The sequence below is a fragment of the Canis lupus genome, chromosome 29 (assembly GCF_003254725.2).
Source record: "Canis lupus dingo isolate Sandy chromosome 29, ASM325472v2, whole genome shotgun sequence".
NCBI classification, from domain to species: Eukaryota; Metazoa; Chordata; class Mammalia; order Carnivora; family Canidae; genus Canis; species Canis lupus.
The window spans coordinates 3,654,415-3,681,160 of NC_064271.1; the positions used below are offsets into that span (position 1 = coordinate 3,654,415).

At 39.1% G+C, this 26,746-nt stretch overlaps 1 protein-coding gene across 9 annotated transcripts in view; it reads right to left on the reverse strand.

The window, feature by feature from the left end:
• PXDNL (peroxidasin like) overlaps positions 1 to 26,746 on the reverse strand; it is a 429,464-nt gene that overhangs the window by 199,821 nt on the left and 202,897 nt on the right. For 8 of the 9 annotated variants that reach the window (XR_003147577.3, XR_007407163.1, XR_003147578.3 and 5 more), the window contains exon 3: positions 23,980 to 24,051. The exons of the other annotated variant lie outside the window; for it this stretch is intronic. Coding sequence is in view for 4 of the 8 variants with exons in the window: in XM_049103924.1 (XP_048959881.1) it covers positions 23,980 to 24,051 (72 nt within the window). In the remaining 4 variants the exon portion in view is untranslated. The remainder of the gene's footprint in view (positions 1 to 23,979; positions 24,052 to 26,746) is intronic. 9 annotated transcript variants of the gene reach the window in all.

The following is a 26,746-nucleotide window of genomic DNA, read 5'->3' on the forward strand; positions in this document are numbered from 1 at the left end:
CTGAGGCCTGATGAAAATCAGAGCCCTCCCTCCTGGGAATTGACAGAAAGGGACTGAGAAAGTGAATGGGAGAGGCACCTCACAATTGTGAGGTGTCTTCTGGAGAAGTGGAATTAAAGGTAAAGATGGAAGAAAAAAGCCAAAGGGTCTTAGAGAGATAACATCATAGAATCTAAAGATAATGTTCCTGTAGAAAAGTAAACAAATAAGAATAGCTAGATGCACGCTAATAAAGAAAAGTAATGAGGAGACAAACTATAGCATATACTTTAAAACTCAATAAAGATTCTATAATTAAACCAGTGCGGTGACGGCACATGAATAGTCCAATGGGGAAAACAAAATAAAAGGTCTAGCTGTAGAACTAATTGTACATGTAAATTTAGTATATAAGCAGATTCATTCTCAAAGTGTTGGTGTTGAGAAAACAATGAATGCTTTTATTAATGGAAATGGGGAAGCTTTTCTAACTATGACTCAAAATCCAGAAATAATTCAAAAATAATAAAACTTTACATAGCAAAATATTGTGTATCCAAGTCAAAAAAGAGCGAAAAATTTGAGAATTAAGATCACAGAAAGATTAAAATTTGAGAAGAAAAAGAAAATTCAATCATAAAATGGACAAGAGCCATTAGAGTGAACATTTAAAATGTATAAAAATGACCCAAAACGTGAAAGGAAATTAAACTACACTCATAAAAAAAAATAAAAAATAAAAAAAATACACTCATAATAAGACTTTCTTCAGTCTCATTGTTAGTGTTTAGAAATGCCACTGATTTCTGGGCATTGATTTTGTATCCTGCCACACTGCCAAATTGCTGTATGAGTTCTAGCAATCTTGGGGTGGAGGCTTTTGGGTTTTCTAGATACAGGAACATGTCATCTGCAAAGAGGGAAAGTTTGACTACTTCTTTGCCAATTTGAATGCCTTTAATGTCTTTTTTGTTGTCTGATTGCTGAGGCTAGGACTTCCAGTACTATGTTGAATAGCAGTGGTGAGAGTGGACATCCCTGTCGTGTTCCTGATCTTAGGGGAAAGGCTCCCAGTATTTCCCCGTTGAGAATGATATTTGCTGTGGGCTTTTCGTAGATGGCTTTTAAGAGGCTGAGGAATGTTCCCTCTTTCCCTACACTCTGAAGAGTTTTGATCAGGAATGGATGCTGTATTTTGTCAAATGCTTTCTCTGCATTTATTGAGAGGATCATATGGTTCTTGCTTTTTCTCTTGTTGATATGATCTATCACGTTGATTGCTTTACGAGTGTTGAACCAGCCTTGCATCCTGCGGATAAACCCCACTTGGTCATGGTGAATAATCTTAATGTACTGTTGGATCTTATTGGCTAGTACCTTGTTGAGAATTTTTGCATCTGTGTTCATCAGGGATATTGGTCTGTAATTCTCCTTTTTGGTGGGGTCTTTGGTTTTGGAATTAAGGTGATGCTGGCCTCATAGAACAAGTTTGGAAGTACTCCATCCTTTTCTGTCTTTCGGAACAGCTTTAGTAGAATAGGTATTGCTTCTTTAAACATTTGATAGAATTCCGCTGGGAAGCCATCTGGCCCTGGACTTTTGTGTCTTGGGAGGTTTTTGATGACTGCTTTAATTTTCTCCCCGGTTATCAGCTTGTTCAGGTTTTCTATTTCTTCCTGTTCCAGTTTTGGTAGTTTGTGGTTTTCCAGAAATGCGTCCATTTCTTCTAGATTGCCTAATTTATTGGCGTATAGCTGCTCTTAATATGTTTTTAAAATCGTTTGTATTTCCTTGGTATTGGTGTTGATCTTTCCTTTGTCATTCATGATTTTATTAATTTGAGTCTTTTCCTTTTGTTTTTAATAAGGCTGGCTAATGGTTTATCTATCTTATTAATTCAAAGAACCAAGTCCTGGTTTTGTTGATCTGTTCTACAGTTCTTCTGGTCTCTATTTCATTGAGTTCTGCTCAAATTTTTATTAACTCTTGTTTTATTTGCTGTTCTTTCTCCAGTTCCTTTAGGTGCGAGGTTAGCTTGTGTATTTGAGTGCTTTCCAGTTTTTTGAGGGATGCTTGTATTGTGATGTAGTTTCCTCTCAGGACTGCTTTGGCTGCATCCCAAAGATTTTGAACTGTTGTATCTTCATTCTCATAGTTTCCTTGAATCTTTTTAATTCTTCTCTAATTTCCTGGTTGACCCTTTCATCTTTTAGCAGGATGCTCTTTAACCTCCACGTGTTTGAGTTTCTTCCAAATTTCTTCTGGGGATTTAGTTCTAGTTTCAAAGCATTATGGTCTGAAAATATGCAGGGGACAATCCCAATATTTTGGTATTGGTTAAGACCTGATTTGTGACCCAGTATGTGGTCTATTCCGGAGAAAGTTCCATGTGCACTTGAGAAGAATGTGTAGTCAGCTGCGTTTGGATGTAAAGTTCTGTAAATATCTGTGAAATCCATCTGGCCCAGTGTATCACTTAAAGCTCTTGTTTCTTTGGAGGTGTTGTGCTTACAAGATCTGTTATTTGCAGAAAGCGCTGTGTTAAAGTCTCCCAGTATAAGTGTATTATTATCTAAGTATGCCTTAACTTTGGTTATTAATTGATTGATATACTTGGCAGCTCCCCCATTAGGTGCATAAATATTCATGATTGTTAGGTCCCCTTGTTGGATAGATTCTTTAAGTATGATATGGTTTCCCTCTTCATCTCTTTCTACAGTCTTTGGGATAAAGTTTAATTTATCTGATATGAGGATGGCTACCCCAGCTTTCTTTTGAGGACCTTTGAATGGTAAATGGTTCTCCAGCCTTTTATTTTCAGGCTGTAGATGTCCTTAGGTCTAAACTGAGTCTCTTGTAGACAGCAAATAGATGGGTCTTGTTTTTTTTTATCCAGTCTGAAACCCTGTGTGTTTTGATGGGATCATTAAGCCCATTCATGTTCAGAGTTACTATGGAAAGATATGAATTTAGTGTCATCATAATACCTATTCAGTCCCTGTTTTTGTGGCTTATTTCTTTGGACTTCCTCTTTCTTTTACAGAGTCTCCCTTAATATTTCTTGCAGAGCTGGTTGGTGGTCACATATTCTTTCAGTTTCTGCCTATCTTGGAGGCTTTTTATCTCTCCTTCTATTCTGAATGAGAGCCTTGCTGGCTAAAGTATTCTTGGCTGCATGTTTTCTCATTTAGGACCTTGATATATCCTGCCAGCTCTTTCTGGCCTGCCAGGCTTCTGTGGAGAGGTCTGCTGTTAATCTAATATTTCGCCCCATATAAGTTAGGGATCTCTTGTCTCTTGGTGCTTTAAGGACTTTTTATCTTTGGAATTTGCAAGTTTCATTATTAAATGTCGAGGTGTTGAATGGTTTTTATTGATTTTAGACCTCTCTATCTTCTGGATCTGAATGCCTGTTTCCCTCCCCTAGTTAGGGAAGTTCTCAGCTATGATTTGTTCAAATATGCTTTCGGGCCCTCTGGCCCTCTTGGCACCCTCTGGAACCCCAATTATACGTAGATTTTTCCTTCTGAGGCTATCATGTATTTACCTTAACCGTTCCTCATGGTCTTTTAATTGTTTTTCTCTTTTGTCCTCAGCTTCCTTCCTTGCCATCAACTTGTCTTCTATGTTACTCACTTGTTCTTCTACCCCATTAACCCTCGTCATTAGGACCTCCAGTTTGGATTGCATCTCATTTAATAGATTTTTAATTTCAGCCGATTAGATCTAAATTCTGCAGTCATGAAGTCTCTGGAATCCTTTATGCTTTTTTTCCAGAGCCACTAGTAGCTTTATAATTATGCTTCAGAATTGGCTTTCTGACATCGAACTGTAATCCAAACTCTGTAACTCTGTGGCAGAGAGTACTGTTTATGATTTTCTTTTGTGATGAGTTCTTATTTCTAGTCATTTTGCTCTGTGCAGAGTGGCTGTGAGTGGACTGAGTCAAGAATATCAACCACGACCTAAGTAAATTTCACCCTAGGTGATTCTGCCAAGGTCAGAGACCAGAAATTGAAAACAAAGATCCGAATGAAATAAACCAAAAGGACCACTAAAGTGAAAAACAAATTTTATAACAAAGTAGTAAAAAATAAAAGTCTAGGAATCCCAAAGAAGAAGAGAGGGGGAAAAAAGAATAGAAAAGAAAAAGGAAAAAAGAACATAAAGGAGAAGAAGAGCAAAAATGAGGGACTGGGAGATGGTGGTGGTGACGAACTTGCAGTGGAGGAAGAATGTAGTCTACCTGAGGGCTCCTAGAGGGTGATCCTCTTGTTTCTGAGTATATTAAGCTCTTTATGTTAGAAGATGCTCAGTCCCAAATTTATATAACACAGAAATACTTGTAGAAAGCCCCAACACTGGCCACCAAAACATAAATGAGGTAAAATAGGGTGGCAGAATGGGAATGAGGAATCTCACAGGATGAACCAGCATGGTTTACCACTTGGTTCTGGTGCATACTGGTCATGTTTTAGGCGGTATCAACTTCCGCCATCATAGAACAAAACGAGGCAGAGAAAACAAAAAACAGAAAACAAAAAAACAGACCTTTTATATCTCCCAAAATTAAGTTGAGTATGTTGAAGGGAATCTAGAAGTGGAAAATATATCTAGGACTTGTAATTGTAGAAATATGAAAGACAAAAAGGAAGAATCTTAAAAATGAAGAAGTGGTAAAATACTGTAGTGAAGGTGGGAAAAGAGAAAAAAATTTGGAAATTTACAGTCTGATATAAAAACGAGTTGTACTGGAAAACGGAAGGAAAAAAAAGGAGGGGTACCCTCTGGTTCTATATACTATAAATCCCTTGACTTCCCCTGGAGCTTTCCAGTGCTGCTGGGTCAAGAACTTGGTCTTCCCCTGTCCTTCCAGCTGGCCTTCTGGGGGAGGGTCTGCTCTGCTTATTCTCAGGTGTGTGCACCTGGGGGGATGCTCTGTCCCCTGCCAGGTACCGGGCTCAGTGGGAGCTGTTTACCCCATGAGGCCCCTGTTCCCTGGCAGCCCCACCTCTTCCAGGCACATGGTGACACCAGGAGTAAAAATACCACTGGCGGTGGCCAGCTCTCCGGCTCTGGAGTCAGCTCCCTCATTATCTCTACAATATTTATGGCCATCTGAGCAGTTTTACTTTTATTTTGTTCTACTGCAACCAAGAATATCTAAACTGATATTATATTTTTAAAAAGAGAGAAGGACGAGAAAAAGAAAAACCTCTATTTATTTTTCTATCTCTTCATCCTCCATGTCTCTGAAATTCCTTACGATAACATCTTCAGCAACGTGAAAACTGACAAACCTGAAGCTTTTTATTTTTAAAAATGACCACCATAAGTAGCCATCTTCTATCATTTCCCCTGCTTTTCAAATGTTTTCTAACAGTAGTGTGTATTCATACTACAACATCACATTTGACTCCCTAAGTCATTCTAATATCCAAACTAGACTTAGTGAAGGTCAAGCATTAGCTTTGTTTCATAACTCAAACATAGTTATATTGTTTATACTATCACATAGTATGTATTTTATGATTACAACACTGTTTCATAACTATATGAATATGCAATAGTCTTTATGAGCAAAGTTCACGTAGAAAACACATCTATTCTTACTACCTGGGGGAAAAGTTTCTTCTATATCCTAAAACTGTGTTCTGAATTATTTCAGAGGTAATAATCCATAATTTTCCAAAGATCTTAAACAGCAATAGAAAAATGACAATTAAAAATTTTATCATCATTTATCTCTGTCCTTTTTTGAAAAACTGCTAAATAATTTAAAGTACTGAAAGTAAAATTCTATTTATTAACATGTATTAAGTATTCCAGAAATACTTTCATTTGAAATTTAAATCTTGCTATTCAATAACAAATTCATTTCAGTTCTACCACTGGAGCCAAGAGCTTAATTATAATTTCTGATCAATATTTATTCACTTTGGAAATAAACTATTATAATGTTGCCAAAGATAAACTCCAAAAATACAATCATCAACTCAGAGACATCTTTACAGATTCAAAAAAATTTTTTAGGTAACAGATATATATGCAAAATTAATACATTGATAAAATTTATATTGATATGATTAATTGAATGTTTACACATCAAACAAAATACACCGCTGATAATGCCATTTCCAGAGATATTGTTTCCTACTGTAAAAATAAGAAAACTTAAAACAATGTTTGAAACTTTAGAAAATCACCTACATATCATCATTATAATAGATTCATTATAATGGAAAATTTTCTGGAGTTTGAGTTACAGAACATGTTTTAGAGCATTTTCCTCAAATGTTAACCTAATCTTTGCTTAAATATTTCAAGATTGTCAACTGAAAGAATATTGGCTCAAAATTAGAAGGCAGAAATGTGAGTCTGGACTCAGTGGTGGAATTCTCAGAAAATTAAGCTTATAAAGATACATTTCATTACATATGTAGTTAGGATATTAATATATCAAATCATAAGTCTATTGCAAGGAGTCAATGAAGGATTTATAAAAACTCTATAAGACACTATGCAAATATGTGATATTGAACATTAATATCAGTACAGAGTTTGGCAAGTGGGTGACAATCAAGAGATGCATTGAATAAATGAATGAATATATAAACTAATGAAAGTATTCTATCAGTAAATAATTTCATAAAAAGAAATCTGCAAGCCTGCTTCTGTTATATACCCAAAAGATTTGAAAGCAGGAATTCAGGTAGGTACATTTATAGCAGTACTCACAGTAACATTATTCATAATAGCTAAAAGTTGGAAAGAACCCAAATTCCCATCAACAGATGGGCATATCCATACAATGGAATATTATTGAGCCTTTAAAAATGAATCAAATTCTGATACATGCTACAACATGGATGAAACTTGAAAAATCATGCAAAGTGAAATAAGCCAGATGCAAAAGTCTAAATATTGACTTACTCTATTTGAGATACCTAGAAGAGGCCAATTTATAGAGACATAAAATAGATTAGATTACCAGTGCCTGAAAAGAGGGAAACATGGGAAGTTATTATTTAATGGGTATAGAGTTTCTATAGGGGATGATGAAAAAGTTCTAGAAATGGAAAACTACTTATGATTGTACAACATTGTGCATATGTATGTGCATATGTACATGATGCCACTGAATTGTACACTTAAAATGATTATAATGGTAAATTTTATGTTATATATATTTTACTACAATAAAAACAGAAATTTTATGCATATATTGGAAAATGATGGTTATTAGCTATTTTTTTTTTTTTTTTGGTCAAAAAAACTCCCAAAACAACATACCAGCCTCTACTCCAACATGTGGGGTCTAATGGTAACCAGCACTCAAACTTCCACATCAAGGGCACAGAGAGGAGAAAAACTGCCCTAATATGTCCTGGTTGGCAAAGGCATGCCCTATCCAACAGGACCTGAGGGCCTGATGCTTAGAGAGAAGATGGTGGGAGAAAGTGCACTTGTGTAAGCCACTGGGACTCAGCATCCAGGTACCCTGGGATGGGTCCCTGAGTTGGGACTTGGAGGGTAGACTGGGATCCCAGTGATTACTTCTGGGGGACTCATAGTGATACCAAGGTTCACCCTACTCCAAAACATATTCTTTGTTCCACTAAAGCCAGATGTCATGGAACTCCTTACCCTTGATTCTGGGCAGGACCAGGAAGCCTGCTGATGAGAGACAGCAGGTAGGCCTGACTCCTGCAGACGTCCTGAGCCTCTTCCCAGCAGAGAGCCACAGGGGTCTGAATCAGACAAATGACCCCACCCCCACTGAGGAACCTCAAGTACAATGTGAGGAACTCCCAGTTCCAGGAGGATGGCCTGCTGGACTGGGGCTTCTCCTGAACACACAGACCTAGAAGTCAGGGAGGCCTGAGGGCACAAGGTGCACAGGGATGGAAGAGTACTTGGTTGGGTGATCTGAAGCAGAAGCTTCCAATGAAAGGGGGCAGGGTTACAGATAGTTTGAGCCACAGAGGGCTCTTGCTGGGACACATGGGTTAAATTTTAGAAGGAAAAGAAAAGAATATATATATACTGAAAAAGACACTCAAAAGTGTTTATAAAGATTTCTATCTCTGAGAAGGTAAAGTAGAAATCCTTTTCATAGTTTTCTTGGTAAGCATAATTTAAAAACATAGATATTATAAATAAGGCAAACATAAAAAGACTGAAAGGCATAGAGAAGGCAAATTTGCTAAGAATCTCAAGACTCAAGAAATAACACAACAGTCTCTGGGTTTTCTGTTTGGTCAGTTATTCCAGATGTTAAGCTGAACAGCCAAAAACCAGGAAATGTCAATGAATGCAGACAATAAAAAGTCACAATAAACAAGGGAATGGGAAAGTCTAACAAGACAGAAACTTTTGGAAAAGAACCACTCTACTCCAGCCAAACACCACAGAAAATCGGTGGCCCCATCCCCCCCGCCCCATGCCAGTAAAAGCCAAGCAAGGAGCTAGATCTCCAACCTCGTGAAGCCAAATGAGGTACCCAATACCCCCATAGCAGTATTGTTACAGGAGCTAGGACGTTCCTACCCAAACAATAAAAATAATGAAACCACCCCAAGGTGACAGTATAGACCACCTAAGAAGCCTAGACCTCTAATCCAAGGTAGCAATAAAGAGCTGTCCCTTTTGCTCCTGGTTGGGGTGGCATCAGGGGATGCTTAGTGGACAGTCATAGTTTTACCATCCTGAGGCACGAATGAAGCCACCCCCTCTACCTGGTGTCAGTGTAGGCCTTGTGGGAAGCAATAATGAAGCATTTATAATCCTCCCAGCAAGGAACAGTGGACGCCTAGTGGAAAACCAGAGTTCCCAACTCTGCCTAAAAATAACAAGGAGTCCCACTAGCACATGGATATCCATGGAGGCAAACTGGGGAACCTGGGCTTCTACCCCTACCTGACAGTAGAAAGACAGCCCCTTCCCAAACAAAGAAGAAGTCAGCTAAAACAGATTTAAATAAGACTCAGAGTCTCAACATAATACCCAAAAAGGTCCAGGTTTTAACCAAAAACCACTCACCATAATGAGAACCAGAGAGATACCAAATGTAATGAAAAAAGATAATAAATAAATGCTGTTATGGGTTAAAGTGTGCCCCACTCCCAACCCCATTCATAAGTTGAAATACCAACTTTCAGTACCTCAGAATATTTGAAGATAAGGCCTTTCTAAAGAACTAATTAAGGTAAAATAAAGTCATTAGGGTGGGCCCTAATCCAACACAACTGTCATCCTTATAGGAAAAGGTGATTATTATATTATATATTATATATATCTATGGACAGAGAGATGATGGCCATCTACATGCCAAGGAGACAGAGAGATGATGGCCATCTACATGCCAAGGAGAGGGAATTCTAAAAAAAAAAAAAAGCAACTCTGTCACCCTTTTGATCTTCGACTTTGGGCCTCTAGAACTCTGGGAAAACACATTTCTACTGTTTAAGCCACCCAGTCTACAATTTTGTGTTATGGCAGCCTTAGCTGACTAATACAGATACCTACAACAATACAACAGTGAGGTTAGAATTCCGTGATAGAGATTTTAAGAGTCATAAAAATGTTTCAATAAGCAACTACAAACTGGAAACAAAAAAATAAAATCTCAGCTAACAAACAGAAAATATAAAAAGAACCCGAGTAAAAACTTTAGCATATAAAAATACATATATGGATAAAATTGAAAAAAAAAACAACAACTATTCTCCCTTTTGAGAGACAGTTCTTGGCCTGTTGCTGGGCCTTAACAGAGACTGTTGCTTACCCCTGGGCCGCCAAGTTACCATATGATCTGAGCTGTCCATCATGAGCTGTGTGTGGTCTGACCCACAAAGCCCTAAAGTTTGATACGCAGAGCAAACATTCCATCATCAAATGGAGGTGGTATATACATGATCAGCCCCAAGCAGTCCCTAAAGCCAAAAACAAATGACATAAAGAAGTGGCCAAATGCCCATGGTCCTACTCATGCTACACCACCCTCTCTCTCCCAGCCTGCAGCTATAGTCTCATGGGGAGTTTTCCTAAGATCAACTGACAGAGAAAGAGAAAACTCAGGCTACGGCTATCCACCCAAAAGTGCAAAGCTGCCACACTCTCTACCACTACCCACATTGCTTATTTCCCTTCTCTTTCCCCTTTTATTCTTCATTAGGTATAGTATTCCCACATTCATATCCCTGATAAAATTAATTACTCTGTCGATTTTTCCAATCATAAAACTATACAGGGTTGATGCACAGACTAGTGATACTGTGTACTGCTCACACATATAGGCGATAATAAATAATAGATCTGTGATGTGATCTCAATATCAGAGTGAAGGAGCAGGAAGGAATCACAGGAAGACACAATACCAGTATAATCCAGTAACTCAAAGATGACCGATAGGCATCTAATATGGAGGCCATCAAATACCACACATCAGGAACTTCACAGAACATGGTTTGAGGAGGTCATTAAGGAAGCTGAAGATGTAAGTGAAGTCAAGCCTTGTATATTTTACTTCAACCAAACAACAATGAGGAGTCACTGAAGGACCCACAGAAGAATGGCATGATCGGGAATTTGTGTTTTAAAAAGATGACTGGTCGTCCTTCAGAGTCAGAAGAGGAGCAGCTTTAACAACAAAATGAGGTTTTCTCATAGAGTGATGGGTAACATGGACTAAATGTAAGTCAGCACAGTGGGCATAGATAGGGAAAATACAAACAACACTAAAGCAAAATAGAACTTGACAACTAACTAGATTTAGTAGGAGAGGAATTGGGAGAAGGCCAGTATGCTGCATGGGTATTTAGTTTAGATTACTGTATGAGTCTGTCATCATTTCCCAAAATAAGAAGCATGTTTGAACATAGGAAATAGGCAGCAAGTTTGAAGAGCAAAAGATAATTTAGTCAAATTTAAATCATGCTGAGTCTGACGCTCCAATGGGACATGTCAAGTGTGTACATGCATGTGTATTTGAAAACATAAGACAATTTAGGCTCGGAATAAAGACTTGTGAGCCAGCAGCATCTAGATAATAACTGATACAATGGAAGTGGACGTTTTCAACCATAGTATGATAAAGAACAGAGCCTGGGATGGAACTCTAGGTGCAGTCTGAGACAAACCAGACAGAAGAGTGAAGGGAAGACGAGGAACACGAGAGATGTCACTAACACCAAAGATATTGTCAAGGGCATTGAATGGTCAACAAAAGGAAACTATTAGATATAATTAAACATAGTATATAATGGAAAATTTGCAATATATTTAACAACATGAGTGGCCTTTGTCAGAGAACTAGTAGTGTGGTAGGTACAGAGGCTGGTTTGGAGTGAGTAGAAGTAAGTAAGAGGTAACACCAAGTGAGACAGAGAGGCATACAAACTTCTCCTCTCCCATTATTTGGCCTTTGTTGAACTTGCCAAGTTTATCTCTTATCATACTCTATTTGGGCTCTACAATCTAATCATTAAAAGATAGTTGCCATTTCCCAAACATACCAAACTATGCCTTGTCTTTTCTCATAAATCCTCCTTTCAAGATTAAGCTAAAGGACTATTCCTTTCATCAAGTTTAACCTTCTTCCAGCCCTATGTGCCCAAGTGGATATGACCTCTTCTCCCTTTGTGAACATAGTACCCATTGCATAACTCTATTCTGGTGACTAAACCAGGACATGCCTGGTTGTGACTGCAACTTGGGCCTCACTCTAGGAAGCTCAATGTCAATGTGATGTATTGAAGAAATTGCCATAAGTTTTTCCCCATCCCTGGATTCAACCCTTTTGCCAGATGATTCTGTTGCTTTGCCCATCAAGAGGTGGAATCCAGTGCTTGAATTAGGTCCCGACCATGTGATTGGACTTGGGAAATGAGACACTAGCAAATATGACATAAGAGAGGCATGAAAAGCTCATCTCTGATGGCACTTAAGGTAAGATCACCATAAACAAGCACAGTCTAGTTGGCTAGAGAAAGAGAAACCACATGGAGGAAAAAGCCATCTCAGTTGACACTGTGCAGTTGCCAGATATGTAAGTAAAGCCATTATAAAATAAAGCTTCCAGCCTCAGCTGACCCAGTCTACACCAGAAGATCTGCGCAATAAACCCATAAGTCAATCATAAGAAATAGTAATTCATAAGTCACTAAGTTCTCAAGTAATTTGGTACACAGCAAAAGCTAACTAATACAGTGAACAAGAAACCCCATGGAAATTTCATTTATTTTGTTAGATTGTCATTAATGCTCAGGGAATATTCACAGGGGCCAGAAGTGGTGAGTTGTGTCCTTCAAGTTCACAGTATTAAAGGTGAAATTCTTCAATAGCACTCGCTTACCCAAGAACTCAACATTTATAAATTGCCCAATTCTGGAGATCCCTGGGTGGCTCAGCAGTTTAGTGCCTGCCTTTGGCCCAGGGCATGATCCTGGAGTCCCAGGACCAAGTCTCGCATCGGGCTCTCTGCACAGAGCCTGCTTCTCCCTCTGTCTGTGTCTCTGCCTCTCTCTCTCTCTCTGTGTGTGTCTCTCATGAATAAATAAAAAAAATATTTTTTAAAAATTGCCCAATACTTTCACAAGAATATCTTTTTATCTATAGGTCACAAAAAGAATGTGGTAGACTCCAAATAAATTCAGAGACTAGAGAGAGATAGGAAAGACCAATGCTGAATATACAATTGCAAATGACATAATCAGCCAAAGATCTAAGAAGTTGAGTGTGTGCAGAGGGGGTAGCATTCAGAAATAGGAGTTCATGAGGACAATGATGCCAAGAGCTGGGATAGAAGCAGAAAGAAGCTATAAATCAGAGAAGAGATTCTGGGAACCAAACCCAGAAACAAAATTATGGATTTGAATGTGGAATACATTTCCTGTAAAAATACTACTAAATGATGCTCAGTGTATCTCAAACATGAGCAGATAGGCAACAGTTCTTACCTTATGGATAGTTTTTTAAAAACTGTTAAATGCTCATCAGTAATGAGATCATTACTACCTATATAGATGCCAAGATGTTTCTGAATAAATAAAAATTCATTTTGGAGTTTATCACTAGATTAATTCTAACTTGGTTAAGAATAATGAATACCAGGGGAATTGTTCATAACAGTTGCTGGTCTGCTAACCCAAAGAAAAGGAAGGTTTTTCTCTCAGTTTATCAATGCATCTTAGGTCCAAAATTCAGCTAACCCTAAATGAACTGGTCTCCAAAGATATATTCAAACAGTGATACTTTTTCTCATGAAACTAAAAGCAAAATTCATCCTGAGATATTCAATATCTTTTTGCCCAAGGGAATCAATGATACAATTTGGACCAAAACACATTAGAATTTCAGAAAAGTTCAGAAATACTTTTGTTTTAGAGAACAATATGTGCCCTCTTTTGTGTTTGGCAGGGCAAAGTTGCAATTCTGGTTTAATACAAAGTAGTTGCCTTCGGCCCAGGGCGTGATCCTGGAGACCCGAGATCGAGTCCCACATCAGGCTCCTGGCATGGAGCCTGCTTCTCCCTCTGTCTGTGTCTCTGCCTGTGTGTGTGTCTCTCTCTCTCTGTGTGTCTTTCATGAATGAATAAATAAATAAATAAATAAAATCTTTAAAAAAAAAATTAGCCTCCTGAATATACATGTACTAGAACTACTTCATGTAATATAAACACCTGAAATCCTTGGAAAAGGCACAATATAAATAACTGATTGATATACATTGCTGAAAAAGCTAATACATTTAATGGTGTATCTCCCTTTCTAAGAAATAATGAACTTAGCATAATTAAAAGTATTAGTCAAATATCAAGCATTTATTGATCACCTTATTTTCTCCTATTTAGTCAACAAATATTTAATGAGCATTTACTCCCTATGTTCTAGATGATGATATATATGATACATAAGAGGACTATGGCCACTTGCCTTTATAAAATCCAGTGGGAAGTCAGAAAATAGGTTTAAAAAATAGGGGGAGAAACATTAACTGTTATGGTAGACATGATAAATGAAATAAACAGGGTGCCCTGATAGGGAAAAAAGGAGAGGGTTGATTGACCTAGAGTGAGTCCTAGGGAAATAACATTAAACAAGACAGAAGATCACAAGGAAAAACCAACAAGCAGCATGTGTGTGACAGCCCATGACATAGGAGCTAAGTGCTTATTGTGTTTGGAAAAATAAAGAACAATGGATCAAATATAAAAAGCAAAAGAAAGAAATACATGAGATGGATTTACATGTATGTATGGATCAAAAACCATGACACGGGGGCAGCCTGGGTGGCTCAGCAGTTTAGCGCCACCTTCAGCCCAGAGTGTGATCCTGGAGACCCGGGATCGAGTCCCATGTTGGGCTCCCTACTTGGAGCCTGCTTCTCCCTCTGCCTGTGTGTTTCTGCCTCTCTCTCTCTCTGTCTCTCTCTATGTCTCTCATGAATAAATAAAATCTTTAAAAATTCTAGGACTTACAGGCCAAAATAAGGGGTGTTGCTTTTATTAAAATGAAATATGAAGCAGGGAAATAATGACTGCTTACACTAGAGTAGATGAAGGAGAGATGGAGAAAATGACCAAATTAGAAATGTTTTTAGGATTGGAATGAACAGAGTGTGCCGAAGTAGCATACGAGAAAGGAAGAACCTAAGCATGATGCCAAGCAGCTCAAGAATAAGGGTGCTATTTACTGAAAAGAAAACAGATGTGTGCTGGAAGAGAACACCAGTTTGGGGAAGCATAGAACTCTGTCTGGAACTTTGTATGAATTGGACAGAAATACAAGCAAGACCCCAATTCTCAAGTATGTGGCCATTGAGACAATACACATACACATAGGGAAAGAAGTGGAATAAACACTAAGTACAATTAAATGTTAAATTAAATCCTATGAGTGATCCATCCAAAGATTCAGAATATTGGGTGGAAAATAAAAACTAGAGTTGTGCAGGAGAGGGAATGCGTAAGGAAAGTATGAGTATGAAAGTGGTCAAGGAAGGCTCCCAGGACAGTGAAAGGAGGCTGGAGTATTAGTGGCACAGACTGGGACAGGAACGGGGATTTTCTATGAGAAGAGCAGACATTCCCTCTCATCTGTCATAGTCATTAAATAAATCTACACCAAAAATCCCTCTCCAGCTCTGCAGACCCCTGTCCAGGCTGTTGTCATGCATGGCAGTTCAGGAGACCTTGGCATAGCTTCCTACTATTTGAATCTTTGCCTCAAGCACACCTGTCCATTCTCCCAGAATGGCCTCTCCCCAACCACAGAGATGATCATTCCCTTCCTCAATAAATTCTCCCTGACATGGCACCATCTAGATTCTTGTGCAAAGGCCTTTCTGGTCTTACCCCTTGGTTCCGAGTTACAACTTACTTCATCTTTCCTTCTGTACTCACTGGTCTAACCAACACATGCCATCTCAAACTCAGAACTGTCCCTATGAATGCATTTTCCTCAAATTGTGTTTAATATTTCTGGCCAAAGTGGGGCAAGACAACAAAATTATAGTATACTTTATAGCTGATATCATAACAGAGACATTGTCAATGTTGACAGTGCTTAGCTTTGGTCAATGACTCAATAATTCCTAAACACCTCCTAATTTGAAGTCTAACTTGCCCATCACACTGGAAGACACAATTGGACTTCCTTCTGTTCTGATACTGTCCTGCCTTATGTGTGCCCATTTTAATAAGACCTGTTGTCCTATAAATATGTGTGTCTTTATCTCCAAACACGTATATAGGTATTACTGATGTCTCTTCATCTTCATACACTACTACCTTCCCCACTGCCTATCCCAACATCACCACAGACCACCAAATTAATGAATTTCACCATATTTCAGAGTATTTGTGAATTCTGTCCTCAAAGAGTTCTTGTTTGCTCCAAGCATTTTCACTGGATCAGGTCACAGAAAGATAGTGGATAGCCAGCTTAAAGTATTGACACAAAATGGCACAGTTAGACCATTTTTAATCAACTCAAACTCTGATGTTTTCTTCTAAACCTTACAATTCCATCTTCTTCTCATCCAAACAGGTGCTGTCTGCATGAATAGGTCTTTTAGTCCACAACTTTCTTTTTCCTATGAACTTCTCTGATTTGAGAAGTAAACCTTACTTGTCAATGTTCTTGAAAATATGGAAAGATTTACTTCAGTGGCCATAAGAATGTGTTCACAACCTATTGCATAGTGAAACATTTATAAATTATCCTTCCCCTTTCCTAAATGTACATCTTATAAAAGATTTGTATTTTTCACTTAATGGGTAATGTGTGAACTGGCTAGAGAATTGACTGGAAGTTTGGTGAAATACTTCTTACACGGAGCAGATAGTGCACTTGTGCATGTAATTGATCCAAGCCACAGTAATGCTGAATGTTCATTTTATCCAAAATTAAGTTCTTGCCAGTAACTATCATTTTACGAGATTCTTTCCCTGAATATTGCACTAGTAATGAGGTTTCTTCTAAGTCATTATTTACTGTTGTAAAGTTTTTAGGTTTTTTTTAATTAATTAGTTTGTTTTACTGTAGGGGTGATAACTCTTTACATGCCAATAAGTAAAGAACCACAAAACTGGGATTTCTCACACCACCATCGAGAAAGCTTGAAACCCTCTTAGTAATGTTTCTTATGTGGGGATGAAAACTGACATGCACCTGCTAGGCATGTTAGGTTGGTCATGAACAATTAGAACACCAAAAAGAATGGACCAACTCCAAGAATGAATCAGCACTTTAGGACTGAGTGATTAAAGAAAGTTGTAGAAGACCTTGCCTGTTAGCCTGGGGTATAACAATTGAATGCAAAAGGCCGTAAAGTCTCCAGAACTGAGTTGTAACACGAATTCCAGTGTTTCATAAAGATGCTGTGATCATTGTAGAAATGAAATGGAAGCAAAACGGTTAGGATAGCGTGTTTTCTTTAAAAAGTAACCAACTTTTTATACGAAGTACAAATGGGCATGTTTCTGTAAAAATGTTAATTACCTCTTTAAGATTCTTCAAAAGAGGAGGAGGGGCAAGACGGCGGGAGAGTAGGGTCCCCAAGTCACCTGTCCCCACCAAATTACCTAGATAACCTTCAAATCATCCTGAAAATCTCCGAATTCGGCCTGAGATTTAAAGAGACCAGCTGGAACGCTACAGTGAGAAGAGTCCGCGCTTCTATCACGGTAGGAAGACGGGGAAAAAGAAATAAAGAAACAAAAGGCCTCCAAGGGGGAGGGGCCCCGCGAGGAGCCGGGCTGAGGCCGGGGCGAGTGTCCCCAGGACAGGAGAGCCCCGTCCCGGAGGAGCAGGAGCTGCACCGACCTTCCCGGGGGAAAGGGGCTCGCGGGGAGGTGGAGCAGGACCCAGGAGGGCGGGGATGCCCTCGGGCTCCCGGGGACACTAACAGGCACCTGCGCCCCGGGAGAGTGCGCCGAGCTCCCTAAGGGCTGCAGCGGGCACGGCGGGACCCGGAGCAACTCGGGGGGCTCGGGCGGCGGCTCCGCGGAGGAGGCTGCGGGGCGGGAGCAGCTCGGGGGGCTCGGGGGCGGCTCCCCGGAGGGGCTGCAGGGCGGGAGCAGCTCGGGGGGGGCTCGGGGGCGGCTCCGCGGAGGGGGCTGCGGGGTGGGAGCAGCTCGGGGGGGCTCGGGGGCGGCTCCGCGGAGGGGGCTGCGGGGCGGGAGCAGCTCGGGGGGGCTCGGGGGCGGCTCCGCGGAGGGGGCTGCGGGGCCCCGGGAGCAGCTGGGGGGGGCAAGGGGGTGGCTCCGCGGAGGGGGCTGCGGGGCGGGAGCGTGAATCCAACAGCGCAGGCTCCGGAGCACAGGGCGCCAGGACACAGCCCAGGATCCGGCCTCCCCCGGGACAGGCAGAGGCCGGGAGGGCCCAGGACAGCGAGGACGCTCCTGCCCCGAGCTGAGCAGATCAGAGGCCCCGCCCCGGAGCCTCCAGGCCCTGCAGACGGAGAGCTCCGTGGTTACTGGGGAGCTGACTCCAGGGCTGCAGAGCTGGCCCCGCCACTGCGGTTGTTCCTCCTGAGGCCTCACGGGGTGAACAACCCCCACTGAGCCCTGCACCAGGCAGGGGCAGAGCAGCTCCCCCAAGTGCTAACACCTGAGAATCAGCACAACAGGCCCCTCCCCCAGAGGACCAGCTAGAGGACAAGTTCCAGGGGAAGTCAAGGTACTTAAAGTACACAGAATGAGAAGATACTCCCCCGTGGGTTTTGTTTTTGTTTGTTTGTTTGCTTGCTTCCCCCACCCCTTTTTTCTTTTTTCTTTTTCTCTCTTCTTTCCTTCTTTCTCTCCTATCTTTTTCTCCTTTTCCCAATACAACTTGTTTTTGGCCACTCTGCACTGAGCAAAATGACTAGAAGGAAAACCTCACCTCAAAAGAAAGAATCAGAAACAGTCCTCTCTCCCACAGAGTTACAAAATCTGGATTACAATTCAGTGTCAGAAAGCCAATTTGGAAGCACTATTATACAGCTACTGGTGGCTCTAGAAAAAAGCATAAAGGACTCAAGAGACTTCATGACTGCACAATTTAGATCTAATCAGGCAGAAATTAAAAATCAATTGAATGAGATGCAATCCAAAAATCTAACGACGAGGGTTAACGAGGTGGAAGAACGAGTGAGTGACAAAGAAGACAAGTTGATGGCAAAGAGGGAAACTGAGGAAAAAAGAGACAAACAATTAAAAGACCAAGAGGATAGATTAAGGGAAATAAACGACAGCCTGAGGAAGAAAAACCTACAATTAATTGGGGTTCCCAAGGGCGCTGAAAGGGCCAGAGGGCCAGAATATGTATTTGACCAAATCATAGCTGAAAACTTTCCTAATCTGGGAAGGGAAACAGGCATTCAGATCCAGGAAATAGATTCCCCCCTAAAATCAATAGAAACCGTTCAACACCTCGACATTTAATAGTGAAGCTTGCAAATTCCAAAGATAAAGAGAAGATCCTTAAAGCAGCAAGAGACAAGAAATCCCTAACTTTTATGGGGAGGAGTATTAGGGTAACAGCAGACCTCTCCACAGAGACCTGGCAGGCCAGAAAGGGCTGGCAGGATATATTCAGGGTCCTAAATGAGAAGAACATGCAACCAAGAATACTTTATCCAGCAAGGCTCTCATTCAGAATGGAAGGAGAAATATAGAGCTTCCAAGACAGGCAGGAACTGAAAGAATATGTGACCTCCAAACCAGCTCCGCAAGAAATTTTAAGGGGGACTCTTAAAATTCCCCTTTAAGAAGAAGTTCAGTGGGACAATCCACAAAAACAAGGACTGAATAGATACCATGATGACACTAAACTCATATCTTTCAATAGTAACTCTGAACGTGAACAGGCTTAATGACCCCATCAATAGGTGCAGGGTTTCAGACTGGATAAAAAAGCAGGACCCATCTATTTGCTGTCTACAAGAAACTCATTTTAGACAAAAGGACACCTACAGCCTGAAAATAAAAGGTTGGAGAACCATTTACCATTCAAATTGTCCTCAAAAGAAAGCAGGGGTAACCATCCTTATATCAGATAAACTAAAATTTACCCCGAAGACTGTAGTGAGAGATGAAGAGGGACACTATATCATACTTAAAGGATCTATCCAACAAGAGGACTTAACGATTCTCAATATATATGCTCTAAAAGTGGGAGCTGCCAAATATTTAAACCAGTTAATAACCAAAGTGAAGAAATACTTAGATAATAATACACTTATACTTGGTGACTTCAATCTAGTTCTTTCTATACTCGATAGGTCTTCTAATCACAACATCTCCAAAGAAATGAGAGCTTTAAATGATACACTGGACCAGATGGATTTCACAGATATCTACAGAACTTTACATCCAAACTCAACTGAATACACATTCTTCTCAAGTGCACATGGAACTTTCTCCAGAATAGACCACATATTGGGTCACAAATCGAGTCTGAACCGATACCAAAAGATTGGGATCGTCCCCTGCATATTCTCAGACCATAATGCCTTGAAATTAGAACTAAATCACAACAAGAAGTTTGGAAGGACTTCAAGCACGTGGAGGTTAAGGACCATCCTGCTAAAAGATGAAAGGGTCAACCAGGAAATTAAGAAAGAATTAAAAAGATTCATGGAAACGAATGAGAATGAAGATACAACCGTTCAAAATCTTTGGGATGCAGCAAAAGCAGTCCTAAGGGGGAAATACATCGCAGTACAAGCATCCATTTAAAAACTGGAAAGAACTCAAATACAAAAGCTAACCTTACCCCTAAAGGAGCTAGAGAAAAAACAGCAAATAGATCCTACACCCAGCAGAAGAAGAGAGTTAATAAAGATTCAAGCAGAACTCAACGAAATCGAGACCAGAATAACGGTGGAAAAGATCAACAGAACCAGGAGTTGGTTCTTTGAAAGAACTAATAAGATAGATAAACCATTAGCCAGCCTTATTAAAAAGAAGAGAGACTCAAATTAATAAAATCATGAAAGAGAAAGGAGAGATCACTACCAACACCAAGGAAACACAAACAATTTTAAAAACATATTATGTACAGTATACGCCAATAAATTAGGCAATCTAGAAGAAATGGATGCATTCCTGGAAAGCCACAAACTACCAAAACTGGAACAGGAAGAAATAGAAAACCTGAACAGGCCAATAACCAGGGAGGAAATTGAAGCAGTCATCAAAAACCTCCCAAGACACAAAAGTCCAGGGCCAGATGGCTTCCCAGGGGAATTCTATCAAACATTTAAAGAAGAAACCATACCTATTCTACTAAAGCTGTTTGGAAAGATAGAAAGAGATGGAGTACTTCCAAACTTGTTCTATGAGGCCAGTATCACCTTAATTCCAAAACCAGATAAAGACCCCACCACAAAGGAGAATTACAGACCAATATCCCTGATAAACATGGATGCAAAAATTCTCAAGAAGATACTAGCCAATAGGATCCAACAGTACATTAAGAAAATTATTCACCATGACCAAGTAGGATTTATCCCCGGGACACAAGGCTGGTTCAACACTCATAAAACAATTACTGTGATTCATCATATCAGCAAGAGAAAAACCAAGAACCATATGATCCTCTCATTAGATGCAGAGAAAGCATTTGACAAAATACAGCATCCATTCCTGATCAAAACTCTTCAGAGTGTAGGGATAGAGGGAACATTCCTCAACATCTTAAAAGCCATCTACGAAAAGCCCATAGAAAATATCATTCTCAATGGGGAAGCACTGGGAGCCTTTCCCCTAAGATCAGGAACAAGACAGGGATGTCCACTCTCACCACTGCTATTCAACATAGTACTGGAAGTCCTAGCCTCAGCAATCAGGCAACAAAAGGACATTAAAGGCATTCAAATTGGCAAAGAAGTCAAACTCTCCCTCTTTGCCGAAGACATGATACTCTACATAGAAAACCCAAAACCTCCACCCCAAGATTGCTAGAACTCATACAGCAATTTCGTAGCGTGGCAGGATACAAAATCAATGCCCAGAAATCAGTGGCATTTCTATACACTAACAATGAGACTGAAGAAAGAGAAATCAAGGAGTCAATCCCATTTACAATTGCACTCAAAAGCATAAGATACCTAGGAATAAACCTAACCAAAGAGGTAAAGGATCTATACCCTAAAAACTATAGAAACTTCTGAAAGAAACTGAGGAAGACACAAAGAGATGGAAAAATATTCCATGCTCATGGATTGGCAGAATTAATATTGTGAAAATGTCAGTGTTACCCAGGGCAATTTACACGTAATGCAATCCCTATCAAAATACCATGGACTTTCTTCAGAGAGTTAGAACAAATTATTTTAAGATTTGTGTGGAATCAGAAAAGACCCCAAATAGCCCGGAGAATTTTAAAAAAGAAAACCATATCTGAGGGAATCACAATGCCAGATTTCAGGTTGTACTACAAAGCTGTGGTCATCAAGACACTGTGGTACTGGCACAAAAACAGATACATAGATCAATGGAACAGAATAGAGAACCCAGAAGTGGACCTTGAACTTTATGGTCAACTAATATTCGATAAAGGAGGAAAGACTATCCATTGGAAGAAAGACAGTCTCTTCAATAAATGGTGCTGGGAAAATTGGACATCCACATGCAGAAGAATGAAACTAGACCACTCTCTTGCACCGTACACAAAGATAAACTCAAAACGGATGAAAGATCTAAATGTGAGACAAGATTCCATCAAAATCCTAGAGAGGAACACAGGCAACACCGTTTTTTAACTCAGCCACAGTAACTTCAAAAGAAACAAAAGCAAAAATGAACTATTGGGACTTCATCAAGATAAGAAGCTTTTGCACAGCAAAGGATACAGTCAACAAAACTCAAAGACAACCTACAGAATGGGAGAAGATATTTGCAAATGATGTATCAGATAAAGGGCTAGTTTCCCAGATCTATAAAGAACTTATTAGACTCAACAGCAAAGAAACAAACAATCCAATCATGAAATGGGCAAAAGACATGAACAGAAATCTCACAGAGGAAGACATAGACATGGCCAACATGCACATGAGAAAATGCTCCGCATCACTTGCCATCAGGGAAATACAAATCAAAACCACAATGAGATACCACCTCACACCAGTGAGAATGGGGAAAATTAACAAGACAGAAAACCACAAATGTTGGAGAGGATGCGGAGAAAAGGGAACCCTCTTGCACTGTTGGTGGGAATGTGAACTGGTGCAGCCACTCTGGAAAACTGTGTGGAGGTTCCTCAAAGAGTTAAAAATAGACCTGCCCTACGACCCAGCAATTGCACTGTTGGGGATTTCCCCAAAGATACAGATGCAATGAAACGAGGGACACCTGCACCCCGATGTTTCTAGCAGCAATGTCCACAATAGCCAAACTGTGGAAGGAGCCTCGGTGTCCATCGAAAGATGAATGGATAAAGAAGATGTGGTTTATGTATACAATGGAATATTCCTCAGCCATTAGAAACGACAAATACCCACCATTTGCTTCGATGTGGTTGGACCTGGAGGGTATTATGCTGAGTGAAGTAAGTCAATCGGAGAAGGACAAACATTATATGTTCTCATTCATTTGGGAAATATAGATAATAGTGAAAGGGAATAGAAGGGAAGGGAGAAGAAATGTGTAGGAAATATCAGAAAGGGAGACAGAACATGAAGACTCCTAACTCTGGGAAACAAACTAGGGGTGGTGGAAGGGGAGAAGGGCGGGGGGTGGGAGTGAATGGGTGATGGGCACTGAGGGGGGCACTTGACGGAATGATCACTGGGTGTTATTCTGTATGTTGGTAAATTGAACACCAATAAAAAATAAATTGAGTATAAAAAAAAGATTCTTCAAAAGAAAAGTTGCAGCACTCACTGTGTACTTAGACAAATGTCCTAGTTTCTTCCTTCAGCCTCCACATAAGCATATGTGTCATGACCTCCCAACTTTCAATTTACCTGCATGCACTGGTTTCTGGGTCAAAACAGGGACTTATTTAAAATATCTTTATTCTCAATTACTTGTTATAAACAAAAGAGCATCACAATTGTCAACATATTTGTGAGCTAGTTTTTCCAAACTTTGGATCTTATCCAGGTTCATTAAAGTTTCTAGTTATAATGTGTTCACTGGCTTCAGAAGGTCTTGGTTGGCTGAGTTGTTGATATAAAACGCTTCTCTTGGATCTATGCAATTTGTATAATTATCAATTAATTAGATTGGAACGTGAAAGTTGGACAAACTTTTGTTTTTATTTTTTTCCAATTTAAATTTTTTGTGGCAGGGATGGGGGATAAAAATATACATAAATATTCAAATGTGCTCAGATGAATAATCTGTTGAAAGCAACAACTGACTTCACTTAGAAATGTTTGAATGTGTTTTATGTAAAGGTTGACAGTGGTTTTCAAGAAGATAAGTAATTACTTTGGTTAAAACAAACAAAAAAGCAAAAATAATCTATTAACACCATAAGTCATTGTTGATCTTTTTTGCAACTTACAGATAAAGCAAATTTTCAAGTCCTTCAAAAGCATTTCTGGAAATCTGTCTGATTTGGTTGTTGTTCAGGAGACTGAAAAAATAAAGACAAACAAAGATTCCAGAATGAGAAACAGATTCTGCAAATATTACAATAGTTCCACTAGAAATAGTGCTTTATTTACTAGTAGAAAAGTATTTACAAATATGTTCACTAAATTTACAAATTTAAAAATATTCTATTCAAAAAGGCTACATTAAATGTTAGTCTGTCACAAAGGACTTCAAAAATGATTTGTATTTATAAAGTTACCCTAAAATATCCTTAAAAGAAGACTATAAACCCTAGGATAAAATTCCTGTTTTCCTGAAGCCTACCGTTTAAAAGGAAAATTATCAACATAGTCACAATGACAAAGGAATATATTTCTAAATAAACAGATGGAGGCTGAGGCTGAACCATTTTCCTTGGAAAAATAAATATCACTGCTCTTGGCAAACAGTGAACTTTCACTGTGTATTTGTTGAACTGTCAAACTGACGGTCAATTATACCATAGGAAGTGAGGCTCTTATTATAGTAGTATCAAATGGTCCAAAACTGACTTCTAAAAAACCCAGGGAGAAAAATAACAGGTGGTAAAAATAAATTGGATTTGAACAGTAAAACAAGTTACAGAAAAATCACCTCTCAACAACTTTGAATATTTTAGAAAAAACACTCTGGCAAATAAAAATTATAGATTTTTTTTCCCTGGTAAATACACTTTAAATTTCTTTTGAATTTAAATTATTATGACAGGGCAGCCTGGGTGGCCCAGCAGTTTAGCACCGCCTTCAACCCAGGGCGTGATCCTCAAGACGGAGGATCGAGTCCCACATTGGGCTCCCTGCATGGAGCCTGCTTCTCCCTCTGGCTGTGTCTCTGCCCCTCTCTCTCTCTCTCTGTCTCTGTGTGTGTCTCTCTCATGAATAAATAAATAAAATCATAAAAAAATAAAAAATAAAAAATAAATAAATTATTATGACACGTCTAAATGTACAGGAAATATCACTAATTGAATTGGCACCCATTTTTCTGCATATACTATACCATTTAAATACTTCAAAGTTTCTAAAATCTACTGCCAGAATAAAATGCTAGAGGATTCACTTTTAATGTAAGAAAATATTTGCTTTGTGCTTTTTTTTTTTGGTATGACTCATTAGGAAAACAGAAGTGTTTTGGCTAATGGAGTAGGTGGTTATTTTAGTCATTGTACACAGAGAGACAGCCTGCAGACCCCAAACTTGACTGCCACTAACCTACTTAGACATTCCTCACCTCTAAAGGTTCAGTCTCACAATTCCCTAAATAGCTTTTGAAGCCACTATCCAACACCCCACCTATGGTACCAAAGTCACTCCTTGCCATTATTTGCCTAGTATTCCAGCCATCAAGAGATAGAACAATCAATCTACAGTGTGCATTAGAGGTGATGTCATACAGAGATAATGTCCATTTTTATGGATAGTTCTTAGCTTCAGTCAATGATCCCATTAACTTTATAGTCTACCATGTGTTCAAGAAATTTTGAAGCTGACTGAAAGCAACACAGTTAATATCTAATTAATACCAGTCACATTATCCTGAGAAAATCTGTTATTTTTACTTACTCTTTCTGTACATTCTTAAAGTTCAAAATCCATTACTACACTTCTTTAGATCCCCAAAACACCACTATATATCTATTTTTACTTGAAGAATGACTATTCTGTCCCCAAATTTTATTAAATACATGCACCAATGCATATAGAAAAAAATATATGTATGTATGCACACATGTATATATTTAGATATATTTATATGCATATGGGTGCACATAGATATATATGCATCCATGTACACAGGTGCATCTTTGAATGTGTATACATGTACCTGTGTGCATATGTCTGTGTATATACATATACTACATAGGTGTGTAATTTGTGCATCTTCTAGGTGATACGTTTGTATGTGTGGTACCTGATATGTGTATACAGTCTTAATCGCATCTGAACCACAGAATATAGGAGATTTACTATTTCCTTAATTCTTCCAAGGATGGTGCCTCAGAAAGGAATTGATGCATTTAATACAAAGGATGCCACCTGGGTGGCTCAGTGACTGAGTGTCTTCAGCTCAGGGCATGATCCTGGAGTCCCAGATTAATGAAGTCCCGGATGGAGTCCCAGATAGGCCCCTCCGCATGGAGCCTGCTTCTCCCTCTGCCTATGTATCTGCTACTCTCTCTGTGTTTCTCATGAATAAATAAATAAAATCTTAAAAAAAAACCCCACAAAGGACACTTTGGTCATTAGTGCTTCATTCTCTTTCGATACCACAACTTAAAAAGGGAAAGATACTGTTTAATCATAATTCATCTTTCTTCAGTATATAAAATGTGCTCAAAGCCTATGTTTCTGCATAATCTATGCAGTTATCTAAATTTTTATAAAAATAAAAGCATTGAATTTCTAAAAATGCACTGAAGTTTTTATTTCTTGAACATTATAATTTGATATGAATGTCAGTAATCTAAAGTATGATATCAAGCAACTTAACTCATAGGTTTTCTTGGAAATGTTTTTATTGCTGGCAAGAAACAAATCCATTAAAGTGGTTCACAGTTGAATGTGTTTTCCAATCACAAGTACATATATCTTGTTAAGGTTTATTCAAAACATGTTTTCCATCAAAACATCTGTGTTATAATTTTAATGGATATTTTCTAACAATGTTCTGGTTAAGTGATTATAGAGACTGTCATG